Source organism: Orycteropus afer, unplaced genomic scaffold, assembly GCF_000298275.1.
Source record: "Orycteropus afer afer isolate SDZICR_OR568_19922 unplaced genomic scaffold, OryAfe1.0 scaffold00040, whole genome shotgun sequence".
NCBI classification, from domain to species: domain Eukaryota; kingdom Metazoa; phylum Chordata; class Mammalia; order Tubulidentata; family Orycteropodidae; genus Orycteropus; species Orycteropus afer.
Window position 1 is genome coordinate 1,452,248 of NW_006921627.1, and position 15,157 is coordinate 1,467,404.

The 15,157-nt window shown below is 36.6% G+C and overlaps 1 protein-coding gene across 1 annotated transcript in view; it reads right to left on the minus strand.

Annotated features, from left to right (window-relative positions):
* The window catches only part of LOC103193867 (cat eye syndrome critical region protein 2), a 230,873-nt gene that overhangs the window by 17,809 nt on the left and 197,907 nt on the right, over positions 1-15,157 (minus strand). The window contains exons 8-9 of the mRNA XM_007937176.1: positions 4,100-4,105; positions 3,568-3,721 (exon numbers count right to left, since the gene is read on the minus strand). Coding sequence (XP_007935367.1) covers positions 3,568-3,721; positions 4,100-4,105 — 160 coding nt within the window. The remainder of the gene's footprint in view (positions 1-3,567; positions 3,722-4,099; positions 4,106-15,157) is intronic.

Genomic DNA, 15,157 nt, shown 5'->3' on the forward strand with positions numbered 1-15,157 from the left:
GCTCAAGTATAGCAGGGATTGTGGGGCTGGCGCGGGATCGGGCAGTGTTTCGTTCTGCTGTGCATGAGGTCGCTATGAGTCGGAAACAACTCGACAGCACTTAACAACAACAACAACATACAATGCATGCATTAAATCTGAAAACTGCAAACTATAGCATGTAGGGTTACTGCTTGCTTTTGTAAATAAAGATGTAATGGAAATGGCCCAGTATTGCCTCCATGTCTACAGTATTCACTATCTGGCTATCTGTTTCATAGAAAACATCTTCTTAAATCTGCTATAGGGCATTAGGGCTTAATTATCTCCTGGAACCTTAGTTGAGAAAAGCTTTGTCCAGATTCATTCTTTCATTACTTAATGTTTCATTATTCCTGGTGTGTTTATTAAATAGAACTATTATTTTTGTCATTGATTATTTGATATCTTGAAGTACAGTCTGTAAGAAAAAAGTTCAGTACTTTTTTCCCTCTATTTCACTAGTTTTCAGAATAACAAGTTGTTGTTCTATTAACCTCCTAAGACGACCAGTGATTTGTTCAGGTATTACTATAAAGTCATGAGTTATTAACTAATTTTTGTTTCAGAACCTATTTCCCCACCCCCCCTTTTAAATGCTACAATGTCCCATCATTGGCCAGCGAGAGATCTTTCAGGTTGGCTTCCACATTTTTTTTTTTTTTGATAGAACTTCCATAAATCTTTCATGCTTTCTGTTAAAAGACAGTCTAAAACCAAACAAAAGAAAATAAAAAATAAAACCTTCTGCCATCGAATCAATTCCAACCCATAACAATCCCCACTGGGTCTCCAAGGTTGTACATTATGCAGGCAGACTGCCTCATCTTTCTTCCATGAAACAACTGATGGGCTCAAAACCCCAATCTTCTGGTTAGCTGACACACACCTTAACCACTACACTGCCAAAGATCCTTATAAGATAGTGTAGGATTCACTTTTTTGTCCTGCTCCAGTACTGAAATCAACTATTTCTCCAGAGTCTTAGTTTCTTTTGGTGGTGAATCATATAAAGACACCATTATCAGAATACTATACGAATGCTCACTGTTACACATTTTTTTTTTTTTAAAGTATTCATATTAGTATTTGTATAATGACAGTGAATCTAGACACTTGGCAGAATTTTTACCATTTTATAGTAGTTTCTTAGGAGATTCTATACATCCTTCAAATTACGTATATTCATTGTACAGAATAAAGATGGCATAGAACTGGGCACTGTTTTGTTCCGTTTTATATAAGGTCATCACGAGTTGGAGCTGACTAAAAATAAAAAGTAGCAAAAATAGGGAATACAACTCTACAATAACATATGGAATAGAAGCAATGACAGAGAAAATTCTTAATTTTCCTCCTTAGTTGAAAGGGCATACTTCTAATGTTTCTCCATTAAATAGAATGTTTCAGGAAGTTTTACCTCAGTGATATTGTCCAGTCTTAGGTTACTACAGTAAAAGCTGCAAAAGCCGGAACCTACGTAAGGCAGAAACCTGTCAAAGAAAGAAAACTCAAATATTTTCTACTAATAGAGAGTGATAGAAAAGTGGTAAGACTACATCCTGTCAAAGGCTGAAAACCTGCAAGGCCGGGAAAAACAAGACAATCCAGAATGTTCTGGCTCCCATAGGTTTCACTTTATTTTCCACTACAACAAGAGCAAGAAAAGTGGTAAGATTGTACCCAGACAAAGGTGAAAAATTTACATCCCCTAAACAAGGCAGCCCTGTTAACACTCCAGATCTCACAGGTTACACTGTGTTACATTGTATTATCCAATACTGTTTCTGTATTCTCCCATATCTGTCATTATTGTACTATATACAGTTAATTCTTGAATAGATTTACGTACATGTTTACCAGTTTCTTTGTACATCCTGTCTTCTAATATATCACTCCTACCTTGTTGGTTCATTGTATTCTTCCAGAAGTCTCTACGTGGTACAAATGGTTTGTTCCAGGTTATAAACCTATGGTTTGATGGTTAAAACCCACCCAGCAGTACCACAAAAGAAAAAGCCTATCAATCTGCTTCCATTAAGATTACAGTCAAGAAAATCTTTATGGAGTAGTTCTACTTTTAATATATGGGGTCACCATGAATCAGATAGCAACTACCAACAACAACAACAAAACTACTACTGCAGCATGCTGAATAATGGTCCTAAAGTCAACAACCGATAAACATTAACTTATTTAGAAAAAGCGTTGCAGTAGATGATTACATTAAGAATCTTGAATGGGAGATTATCCTGGACTGTGTGGGTGGGCTCTAACTGCAATTACAAGTGTCCTTGAAAGAGAAAGGTAGAAGGAGATGTGACACACAAAGATGATATGAAGACAGAGCGTAAAGCAATCTGAAGATGCTGGCCTTGAAGACTGGAGCAATGCAGCAAAGAATGGAAAGAATACTTATTTTGAATTTATGGCCTCCTAACCTCTAAGAAATAAATTTCTGTTGTTTTAAACTGAGTCTGTGGTAATTTTTTGTACTACCGCCAAGAAACTAATAAAACTACCCATTAGCTCTGGTAGCATAGTGGCTAAGGCACTTGACTGCTAACCAGAAGGCTGGCGGTTGAAACCCACCAGCCACTCCTCGGAAGGAAGGTTGGGCAATCCTACTTCCGTAGTGATACTGCCTCGGAAACCCAAGGAGGGGTCGCTATGAGTCAGGGCTGACTTGACGGCACAAAACAACAACAACATTAAAAGTTTACTCATTAAGGATTTTAAATGGTAAATTCTCTTAACATTTGGATAAAAATATCTGTGCTTCACTATCACATTTGAATGATTGCGGGCTATAGAACTCTATGTTGACAGATATTTTCTCTCAGCACTTTTAAGATACAATCCTATTTTCTTCTAAATCCTATTGTTGCTCTTGAGAAAATGGCTATTACTGTGATACTGGATTAAAAAAGTCAAACTCATATTTATGCTGCTTCACTTAAAAACTATATAGTCTCAATAAATTTATATAAAAAAGATAAACCTAGGTCAACATTTAACCAAGCCAAATGATCTCTATCACATGATTTATAAGGTTCTGCTTACAAATACAACTGCTATCCAAGAATACATCCTTCCCTTTGTAGCATTATAAATGAAAGAATAACCTCATTACACCAAGACCAACACTTGAACTTGGATCTAAGACACCTACTTCACCTGAGTAATATTAATGTTAGTATTCTAGATTTGTACAGAGTCATACGAACAACAAAAAAACTCATAAGACATTTCTTAAGCATTCTTATTTGCATTCAAATATTTCTATGAGATTAGCTGGCTTCAAAGTGGTAGGCAGCAGAGATCAGAGGAACAAGCAAAGGACTGTATGGCACAGCAAGGACAAAAATAAGCCTTTTAGCAGGAGTGCTGGATACAGAGAGATAATCATGCCATGAAACAATTCATAAGAGCTTTAAATAGGCATCGCCAGAAACAGATTAGATAAACAATAGGACGTAGCATGATTCAACTCTGGCTGCAGGAGGGCCATACATACATCACTCTGGACTACAGAAGAAGCACACCTACCTTCCACAGCCTTGACCTTTTCTTCTAACTCCCGCTTCCTCTCTTCCTTTAGCATCTGTTCCTGCTCCTTCTTCTGCACTGCTAGAAGTATTTGACGTTCTTCTTCCTCCTCTTTGAGCTTTTGTTTTTCTATTCTGGTAAGCACAGGAGTTTCCTGTCAGAAGTCAGTATAATATGACAAAAAAAGAAAAGGCAAATTTTAGAATGTTTTACTTGGAGGAATATAAAAATATGCTTTAAAAATCTAAGTGATGATCCTAGGTAGCTACATCAGTATCATCTGGCATGCTTATAAAATTCAGATTCCTGCCACTGTACCACTACCTCCATCAGAGTCTTTAGTGGTGTTGTCTGATAATCTGTAGTTGTAAAAGCTCTTCAAGTGATTCTTATGCATACTAAAATTTAAGGTAAGAATAACAGCAAAGCAATTTTTGCAGTAAACTTAGAGTTGTGCATAGTATATAAGAAAAAAGGTTGTAATACTGTTAGTAGACAGACATTTTTCTCATGCAGAGATGGTAAGGCCTACCTTCTCCTGAAAAGAGAAAATAAAATTAGACACAAGTATTCACCAAGATAAACTGAGATTTATTCTAACTTTAACCACACTGTATGCTAAAATAAGTGAATGTAAAGTATTATAAAACAGGAGCAATAAATAACTAGCTCTACAATGTATTTACACATAATTCAGTATATTAGAAGATTTCTCAACAGGCCTTCATTTAATAGACAAGTTAGAGTAAATGATTCACTTAAGGCTATACAGATTTATCTGTTATTTATCAACAGAGTTATATGTTCATCAACAGTTATAACATGTTACAGACCTGTTTGTTCTCCTTGTAATTAGTATTGTAATTGCATAGTTACTAGTTTTTAAACCAATAAAGTTAAAGCATAAAAAAAAATCTTGACTAAAATCATTGAAGAGGAGTTGCTTTCAAAAAGTTTACTGTCAGATGAGGGTAAAACAACTATGGAAGATTGGGTGGGTGGGGAACACATTAAAATCTTCTGGGTTCTGTGAACATTTACACTAGGTAGATATACTCCCTGGAGAGAACAATCATGGGAGAACAGAAGGGCTGTGTATGTACAGGGAGACAGACATTTCAGGGGGCAGGAGTACATGGAGTGAAAGACACAGGGAAGAGGTAACTGTGGGGAAGAAGTGGGAAGGGAGCTGTTGCATTGTAGTAAACTGTAGTCAATGTCATGAGACAAAGTATATGTGAACTGCTGTGTGGAAAGTGAATTTGCTCTGTAAACTTATACCCAAAACACAAAAAAATTAAAAAAAAAAAAAAAACCTTCTGGGTTCTGGTTTTTTTTTTTTTTCTTTTTTTTTTCTTTTACAAATATCCTGAAGATCTCACTTCATTTAAAACAACAACAACAAAAAAAAAAAAAACCACCAAGAAACAAACTAGTAGACCACACAAAGATTTAAGTGGGTAGTTTAAGTGAAAGTATCACAGGAACCCCCATAAATGAAACCACATTCAAAAGAAAGGTCATGGTCCTATACCACAGATTGGTAAATAGTATTACATTTAATACATTAAATTAAAACACGTTTGAGAAAACTGAAGTGGCATAAAAGCTATTACTATAGGAAATTTCACAGAAGCAGTTTCTAGAACTTTCTAAAGGTTAGAAACTATTTTGAAGGCCAATATTTAAAAGTACATGTAAGTTCTGGAACTTATGTGGATTGTGGCCCACAAGGTAACCAGTGTAATCTACTATTAAGAATTAGTAAGCAAGAAGGTCCTTGTAGTTAGAACGATGCTTAACGTACATGGTTTCTGTGTCAGAATCGGTATTATTTGGGTTTGGTTTTGACATTACTTAATTCAAAATCTTGAGACTTCTTGAAAAATCAATGAGGTAAGAAGTCAAAGATTTCCATCAACTACAATAAAGGGTGGTTCATACATCTTAGAGATACCTCAAAGCAGTAGTAGTAGGTTTAATGAGAAAGTAGCTTTAGAATGTTTTTCTGTAAGCACAATACAGAATGATTAGGTCCAAGTACAAATGAAATCCCAGTCATCAAAAGGTATCATGACACTGTAAGTAGTTTTTCTCTAAAATTACCCTAACAGTTTCTTCAGAGATTTCTATAAGAATCTCCTTTGTAAGCTTTACAATCCCAACAAGATCTCTTCAACTTCAAATGAACATAAAAATTTACCAAGGATCTGTTTTCCAAAGGGATTGTGCCAGTTTACAATGCAGTTAGCAAGAGGTCAACACAGTTTTACACCAACTTTGCCAAATCAGATAAAAGCTATTACTGATAATCAGTTGTCATATAACACTTTTACTATTTCAGTTTTTCATTCAATTTACATTTTATCATAAAAGTAAAACTGTCAAAGCAGCCCTTACCTTTGGATTCTTTTATTATGTCAAAGTTCATAGGGATATCATACTTATAAAGATTTACCAAGTCTGCTTAAAATCTCTTTTGAGTTACATTTACTTTGTTAAAAAATATGGACTTACTTTTCTACCCAGATTTCTCATCAATCATCTGTCAGTTACTTTGATTTCCAGCCTAGAAGTTGTTCTCTGCTTACTACTGCCACTGATTTGCCTTTTAAAGCCATTCGCTTCAGCTCAAGTGATAACACATGACTATCCCTTAATAATTTGAACCAAAATTTTTACTTAAATAAACTGTTCAAGAATTTTTTTTTCCCTTTTCCAAAGAAGACACTTAGTTGTCGGCTATTAAGTTCCTTTTTCTTTATTAAAAAAAAAAACAGAGAGAAAACTGGCTTGGCACCTTGCAGAGTATAATAGTCATTCTCACTGACTGTCCTAAGGATTCCTTTGGCCTTCATCTTAGGGAAAGCTACCACCTGTATTCCTTATGGGCATCTTCTGATCAATCTTCAAATGATAGTAGCAGCAGTAGCTGAGAACCCCCTAATCTATCTTTTCCTCACTTTCAACCACAGGGAAAACATCCACAGCAAACAAAGGCAGAGTTACAGCCCACGTGGACGTCTGATCACTTGTCTGTAAAATCCATCAAGCAAAAGTTGAGTGTGTGAGAACAGACATAAGAAGTGTTTAGAAAGAATTGTTTAATTTTATGTACTACTTTTATCCTGCTTCATTATTTACTTCATACCATTCTTTTTAACCTCAAATCTGTATTGAACACTCTTATACAGAGATTCCTCTCTAAAAAGAAGAAATTATGAAGTCTAAATTAAACATGAAGTGTTAGGAATCTTACAATCTCTAAGGGTGAGACATGAATGTTTAATCTAATATAACTGATAATTGAAAGCTCTATAACAGATATAAGATGGAACCTGGTGACACAGTGGTTAAGTGCTCAGGTGCTTAACCAAAGGGATGATGGTTTGAACATTCTAGCTTCTCTGTGGGAGAAAGATGTGGCAATCTGCTTCTGTGAAGATTATATCCTTAATAACCAAATTGGTCAGTTTCAATATGTCCGATAGGGTTGCTGTGAGTTACAAGTGATTTGGTGGCAGTAGATTTAAAAATTTTTTTATAATTGATATGTATGTATTTTAAGTTCATGAATGAAAAGATGAAAGGAGTTACACCTGGGCAAAGAAAGGAGAATTAAGGCAAGCAGGGGTGTTTTTGACTTGAGCTGTGTAGTTTGTCTAGCATTTTAATGAGTGGACAGTGAGGATGGAGCACTTGGGTTAGAGAGGTATTCCACACTGCAGGAGTAACTTAAACAAAAGCACAAAGGCAGAGATATGTACAATGTGATCAGAGAACAGTGTATATTCAAATATGGCTGGCATATTGATTATGTTATAATATATAGTAGACTCAAACCTCTGAGTGTCTGTAGCAGCCTTAGCATGTTAACCTTTTGCACCACCCAGGGACTCCTAGTTTCACTCTAGACCACGTCACTGGTGACGTGCTTTGTGGAACCTTCTTACTGCCCAACATAATGGCTTTATGACTCTTAAAATGAAGTGACTACATGATGGTATGTTATATACTTTTTGTCATTAATCAGTATATTTCTACTTTGTGCTGTGAAAAGGGAAATATTAATTAAAAAATTTATATTTACTACAATATACTTTCCACCATTCATCTATCAGTTTGTTATACTGTTGTGGCTTGCATGTTGCTGTGATGCTGGAAGCAATGCCACCAGTATTTCAAATACTAGCAGGGTCACCCAGGGTGGACATGTTTTAACAGAACTTCCAGACTAAGACAGACTGGGAAGAAAGACCTGGTGAACAACTTGTGAAAAATTTGGCCAATGGAAACGTACGTATAGCAATGCCTTATTAAATAGTCCTGAAAGATGAGTTCCTCATGACACTTAAAATATGACTGGGGAAAAGCTATCTCTTCAAAGTAGAGTAGACTTTAATGAAGTGGATGGACCTACATTTGCTGATGTGGCATGACTCAAGCGAGAAGAAACAACTATAAACATCCATTAATAATCAGAACATGGACTATATGAAGTATGAATCTACAATAATTACAAGTTGTCAAAAAATGAAATGGAACACTTTAAGATCAACATCCTAGTCACCAATGAGCTGAAATGGTAGGAACTATTTCCAGTCAGAAAATCATATGGTCTACTATGCCAGAAGTGATAAGTAGGAATAATGTCCAAAAACAACATTTCAAGATCAATCCTGAAATTATACAACAGTGATAGGATAGCATATGGCTATGAGGAAGACCAGTTACCCAGATTTAAAAACCAACCACTAATAGCAAAGATGAAGAAATTAAGGACTTTTACCAACTTCTGCAGTCTGAAATTAAGCAAACATACAATGAAGGTGCGTTGATAATTACTTGGAAAAAATAGCCTTGGTCATAGAAACAATGCATAAGATTGCATGATTGAATTTTATAAGACCAGTGACTTCATTAATTAGAAATACCTTATTTCAACAACATAAAGGGCAATTATACAAATGGACCTCACTGGATGGAATACACAAGAATCAAATCAACTACATCTGTTGGAAGAGATATATGATTAGTTAGAGCAAAGCCAGTGGCCAGTTGCTGAACAGAACATCATTTGCTAATATGCAAGTCCAAGTTGAAGCTAAGAAAATTCAACAAGTCCATGAGAGCTATACTACAATATTGAGTATCAAAAAAAAAAAAACCCCAAAACCAAACTCATTGCCATCAAGTCAGATCTGACTCATAGGGACCCCTCCTTGGGTTTCCGAGATGGTATCACTGCAGAACTAGATTGCCCAATCTTCTTTCCGAGGAGTGGCTGGTGGGTTTGAACCACCAGCCTTCTGGTTAGCAGTCAAATGCCTTAGGCACCACACCACCAGAGCTCCAATATTAAGTATATCCCACTTGAATTTAGAGACCATCTAAAAAACAGATTCGACACACTGAACCTAATGACCAAAGGCCACATGAGTGCGGGACTGACATTATACATGAAGAAAGCAAAAGGTCATTAGAAAGACAGGGGAAAAATGCTGTAAGCAGTGACTCATCTATACCAGGAAATTTGGAAGACAGCTACCTGGCCAACTGACTGTGAAACATCCATATTCATGCCTGTTCCAAAGAAGGATGATTCAGAAGAATGCAAAAATTTTAAAATAATGTCATTAATATCATATGCAAGTAAAATTACACTAAAGATAATTCAAAAATGGTTGCAGCAATATAGCAACAGGTAAATACCAGAAAGTAAAGGCACATTCAGAAGCAGACATGGAACGAGGATATATCATTGCTAATGTCAGATGGATGATCTTGGCTAAAAGCTGAGAATTCCAGAAAGATGTTTTATTGACTATCCAAAGGCATTCAACTGTGTGGCTCATAACAAATTCTGAATTACATCTTGAAGAATGAAAATTCCAGAACAATTAACTGTGCACATGAGGAACCTGTACACAGACTAAGAGGCAGTCATTCAAACAGAGCAAGGGGATAGATACTGCATGGTTTAAAATCAGGAAAGGTAAGCATCAAGGTTGTATCCTTTCACTCTATTTTTTCAGTCTATACATTGAGCAAATAATCCAAAAAGCTGGACCATTTAAGAAAGGACATAGCATCAGGATTGAAGGAAGACTGATTAATAATCTTCATTAAGCATATAACACAACCTTGCCTGCTGAAAGTGAAGATGATTTGAATCACTTACTGATGAAGATCAAGACTACAGCTTTCAGTAAGAATTATACTTTACCCCAATATAAAGAAAACAAATCTTCAGCTGGACCAATAAATAACATCACAATAAATGGAGAAAAAATTTTAAGTTGTAAGGGATATAAATTTACTTGGATCCACAATCAACCCCCACTGTAAGAATCAGTCAAGAAATAAAATGACATATGAAGGCAGGCTAAAACCAAAGAGACCTGTTTCTTTTCAATGTGCTCTGATCGGCTTCCAAGAATTGTGTTTTCTGGCGCTAGCAAACCCCCCCAAAAAGGGACAAACTACACATGAGTGAAGGAACAGGGTGAATCTAAGACCAAAGAAGACTACATAAGTGCAGAATACCAACCAGTGTAAACATCGTGAGTTCAAGACTACAGGAACAAAAAGTAATAGAGACGCTTAGAATTGTAGCTTCCAGCCCTCATGTGCACTGGAAGAAGTAGTGACTGGCCCTTTAAACAGGATTTCTTGTTGTATCATCTTTCCTACGTATACACCTTGTATTATCTTTATCTTTTTGTTAGCCCCTATATCAAGCATTAAGGAGCTCTGGTGGCATAGTGCCTAAGGCACTTGACTGCTAGCCAGAAGGTTGACGGTTCAAATCCACCAGCCCTTCCACAGAAAGATGACTGGGCAATATACTTCTGTAAAGATTTACCGCCTTGGAAACCCAAAGTAGGTTGCTATGTGTCAGAACTGACTCATTGGCAGTGAGTTTGTTTGTTTTGGTATATCAAGCATTAGACCCAAGCTACCAAGTTGAGCAGCTATGGCAAGCAATAGCCCTGGTAAGCAATACCTTTTTTGTTTTCTTGACCAACAAAATAAAGCTTTCTTACTCTAAAACTTGGTTCAGACACTTCTTGCTGCCCAACTCCACTTCAGACGGAGTCACGCCAGGCAGAATCCCAGAAGGCCCAGTAACAATTTATTGCATTGGATGTTAAACAGCAAAGATGTCCCTATTAGGACTAAGGTGCACCTGACCCAACCCATGGTATTTTCAGTCACTTACTATGAATGTGAAACCCAGACAATGAATGGGGAAGATCACAGAAGGACTAATGCATTTGAACTGTGGTGCTGGGGAAGAATACTGAATATACCAATAACTACTAGAAGAAGGAATAGATCTGTCGTAGAAGAAGTACAGCCAGAATGCTCCTTAATAGCAAGGATGGTGAGGCACTATCTCACGTACTTTGGACATGTTATCAGGAAGAATCAGTCTCTGGAGAAAGGACATCATGCTTGGTAAAGTAGAGGATCTACATAAAAGAGGAAGACTCTCAACAAGATGCACTGACACGGTGGCTATAATAATGGGCTCAAACACAGCAGTAATTGTGAGGGCAAGGTAGTGTTATTCTGATGTATGTGGGGTCATGATGAGTCAGAGCTGTCCTGATGGCACCTAATACCACTACCACTGCAACAGACAGTTATGTCTTTCTTAGTGTCCACTAAAGATGTGATATAGAATGTTATTTGGAAATTGTGTAATCACCACAGTACATGTAGGACATATATATGTTTGTATACAGTGGATACATATCAAAGTTACCTCTTTACAAGGTGTGCTGGTTCTCTGTAAGTTTCAGTTTGCAAACTTGATCCTGCAATTGGCGGTCTCTGGGCATAGGGTTTTCTTCTGACATCCACATCCCCCCACCCCTAGCCAGATTAGTCGGAATGGAAAACCCAAAGGGATTTAGGGAAGCTTGCTGTCTAGAGCCCAGTGTACACCTCAGGCACTGACCTATAAAATGGCCAGGTAGCGTAAGTGCCAACAGCCACAGGAACTGCTACAGAAGCAGCTTGGTTGTCCTGTATCTTTGAAGCCAAGTGGTAGCTTCTGCTGTGCCACAAACTCAATGACCTGCCTCCTGGCACCCTTTCAAGCAAGTCCCTCCTACCTGCCCCTTGGATATGGTCCATACTGAATGGGGGTTATGCAGCACATACCTGTATTTTCTTGCCAGGAATTAGATTACCCAACATTCATTACCTTTGAATTGGCAATTCTATAGTCACAGACTTCTGGTCTCCCCAGAATCTTATTCCTCTTACTATTTTTCATTTCTGAATGGTCTTTGGTAATTGGTATTCAGTCAGTTTTCAAATGGTTTTCTAGCTCATCTTCCCTTGTTGGGTCCTGTCCACTATCTTAATTATGTTGGCAGTTAACAAACACCTCCTTGAAAGCTCCTTTTTTCCGATTTTTTGTTTCCTTGCCCTGGGCTGAGTGCTAACTGCCCTAATTACACTTCAGACTGCATAGACAATATTTACCAAAATTGCTGCAAGCAAAAGCTTAGCTTCAAACACTAACAATTCTTTTAGCTGGCAGTTTCTTTTTCCTTTTTTCAATTCCATCCCTTAGTATTAGATAGAAGTAACTAGGATTTAATAGAGATTCTGAGTAACTATTATATATCAAAAAATATGGAGAAAACCTTAGTGATAGCATGGGTTTTGTGCTTTTGTTTCCACAGCAGAAAATCTTCAGGCTTTTAAAGCCTACAGGCAGGGTTTCTAACCTATATTGGTCACTTAGGAGTTCATTCTTACTGCCTCAACAAACCCTTTTAATTGTGACTCAGGGGGAAAAATAGCAGTGAAGGGAGACTGTCTCTCTGAAGTCTGGGACTACAGCTGTAGTGGTTATTTTAGTTGTGGGACTCTGGAAATTGCAGTTGCTAAGAAGCTCTTTGTGGTAGTACAGTCTCAAGTGTGCAACTAAATTGGTGAGGGTACCAGTTAATCTGATAACCTACCTTTGGTGTAGGGTTATGTAGGCGACTCATGGACACCTGGTAAACCAGAGAGATTCTATTTATAATCCTTTAGAGAATTTCAAAGTGGTGTTTCTATGTAGCTTCTCATTAAAATGCCCCTAGATTCTTCCAGCAGGCTTATTTTATATTATTCTACAAAGCATTTAAACACCAATCCTTACCCCAATAGCCCTTGATACCTTAAAAAAAAAAATCAGTTGTAAGATTTTTTAAGTTCAATATTTTTGGCTTTTTGATTTTATTAGGCTATATTTGTTCTTTCACAGTTAAAGCATTACCAATAATGTCTTCAGATAGTCCTATCCTTTTTGTATACTTTAACTTGGTGTGGTGTAGGGCTGTAACTTAGCCCAGAATTTTAACACAGATTCTTGGTACACAAAATAGTTTTGTTGTTGCTGTTGATTTTGATGTATGTGATGCAATTATTTACTAAACTTTACCAGACCCTAGCTTTCTCTAAGATGCTATACATTCAAATTTATGAAGGAAGTTTGAGAAATCTACTTCCGTAGTGATAATGCCTCAGAAACCCAAGGAGGGGTCACTATGAGTTGAATACAACTGGACGACACTGAGTTTGGTTTTTTATGTGTTTAAATTCTAATGTATTTAAAAATTAACAAACTATAAAGGATTATCTTTACATATTTTTTAATGGCATAGAGACTGTTTAACAGCCCAAGCCTACTTATAGCAAGTTGATTCTGACTTATGGTGACCCCCATTGGGCTTCTAAGGCTATCAGTCTTCACAGAAGTAGATTGCCTCATCTTCCTCCTGCAGAGCAGCTGGTAGGTTTGAACCACCAACCTTCTGGTTAGCAGCCAAATGTATTACCCACTATGCCACCAGAGCTCCTTTTACCTTTACAGTTTTCCTAAGTTTTAAAATTCTGTTCATTGTTAATAAAAATAAATTATTTTAATCATTTTTTTATACCTAAACTTAAGGAGCTCTGGTGGCATAGTGCTTATGGCATTTGACTGCTAACCAGAAGGGTGGCAGTTTAAAGCCATCAGGCACTCCACAGGAGGAAGACTGAACAATCTACTTCTGTAAAGATTTACTGCCTCTGGAAACTCAGTGGGGGTCACTATAAATCAGAATCTTAATCCACAAGGTATAACTTTTTGATACTTTAACGTTTCAATTTTTTTTTTTCCTTAACAGCACTGGATATGTAATGACATAATGGAGGAACTAAAAAATTAATCATGTGGAACATGTAATACTAGTTGATTTCCTCAGTTTATCAGGAAAAGAGGTTCTTTTCAATCCAAAAGGATTACAGACTCTTTTGTTTGCCGACGAGTCAGCCCCGACTCATAGAGACCCCTCCTTGGGTTTCGGAGGCAGTATCACTACGGAAGTAGGATTGCCCAACCTTCCTTCCGAGGAGTGGATGGTGGGTTTGAACCGCCAGCCTTCTGGTGAGCAGTCAAGTGCCTTAGGCACTATGCTACCAAAGCTCCTTACAGACTCTTATAGGTATATTAAGGAGCTCTGGTGGCATAGTGCCTAAGGCATTTGACTGCTCACCAGAAGGTTGGTGGTTGAAACCTACCCGCCACTCTGAGGAAGAGACTGGGCAATCTAATTCTGTAAAGATTTACCACCTTGGAAACCCAGAGGGGGTCACTATGGGTTGGAATCAACTCGATGGTAGTGAGTTTGGTTTTGGTTTTATAAGTAAACTAAAGACGACAGAAAACTATAGAAGTCATAATAATCCTGTGTGTCAGGAATCATTACTGTTTACATTTTCACCTATTTTGTGTCAGGCCCTTTTTCCATAGCTTTATTACAAAACTGAGATTATACTGGATATTATTTTGTAACCTTATGTTTTTCATGTAACATTTAAGCATTTTCATATATCATCTTAATACATCTCAGACACAATTTTTAATGACTCCATAAAATTTTGAACTACTTTAACATTGATTTAAACCTACTTAATAGAAGTTCCTGATTGCTTATTTCATTTTTAAAATACAGTCACAAAAGTGTAATTATTCTGTTTAGGTTCTTGATACATGTATACAGAATGTCCTCCAGAGGGTTTGTATCCCAACAGATTGATAGCACTCATTTTCCACACATTTAATAAAACTCTTTATCATCTTAAAAATTGTATATATGAAAAAGTATTTTATTTTCATTTGTTTATCACTGATTCAGCTTATCAATCTTCTGTATATGCTGTATTTATGTTCCTTTTGGTCTGCAGTGGGCTACTATTAATTGATTTGTAATATGTCTATATATTAAGAATAAATCTTTGCCATGTTTATTACAAACAGAATTATGTAGATAATCATAAGACTTATGGTTTATGCAATTAAGTGTTTTTTTATTCCATTTAATGTATGAAATGTATTTACATACATTCGTTTACAGAATTAGTCTTTAGTGACTTACATTCCTATTCATAAGTTGTTAACTTGCATTTCCTCAGTCCTTATTAAAATGCTGATTTTATTTAATAACCTGTGTACTCACTGAAAGAAGTATATTTCACAACTTGCTGTCCATTGGGCAGGGTAGAACACACATGCTTAATCATTATTTTACATATTTTA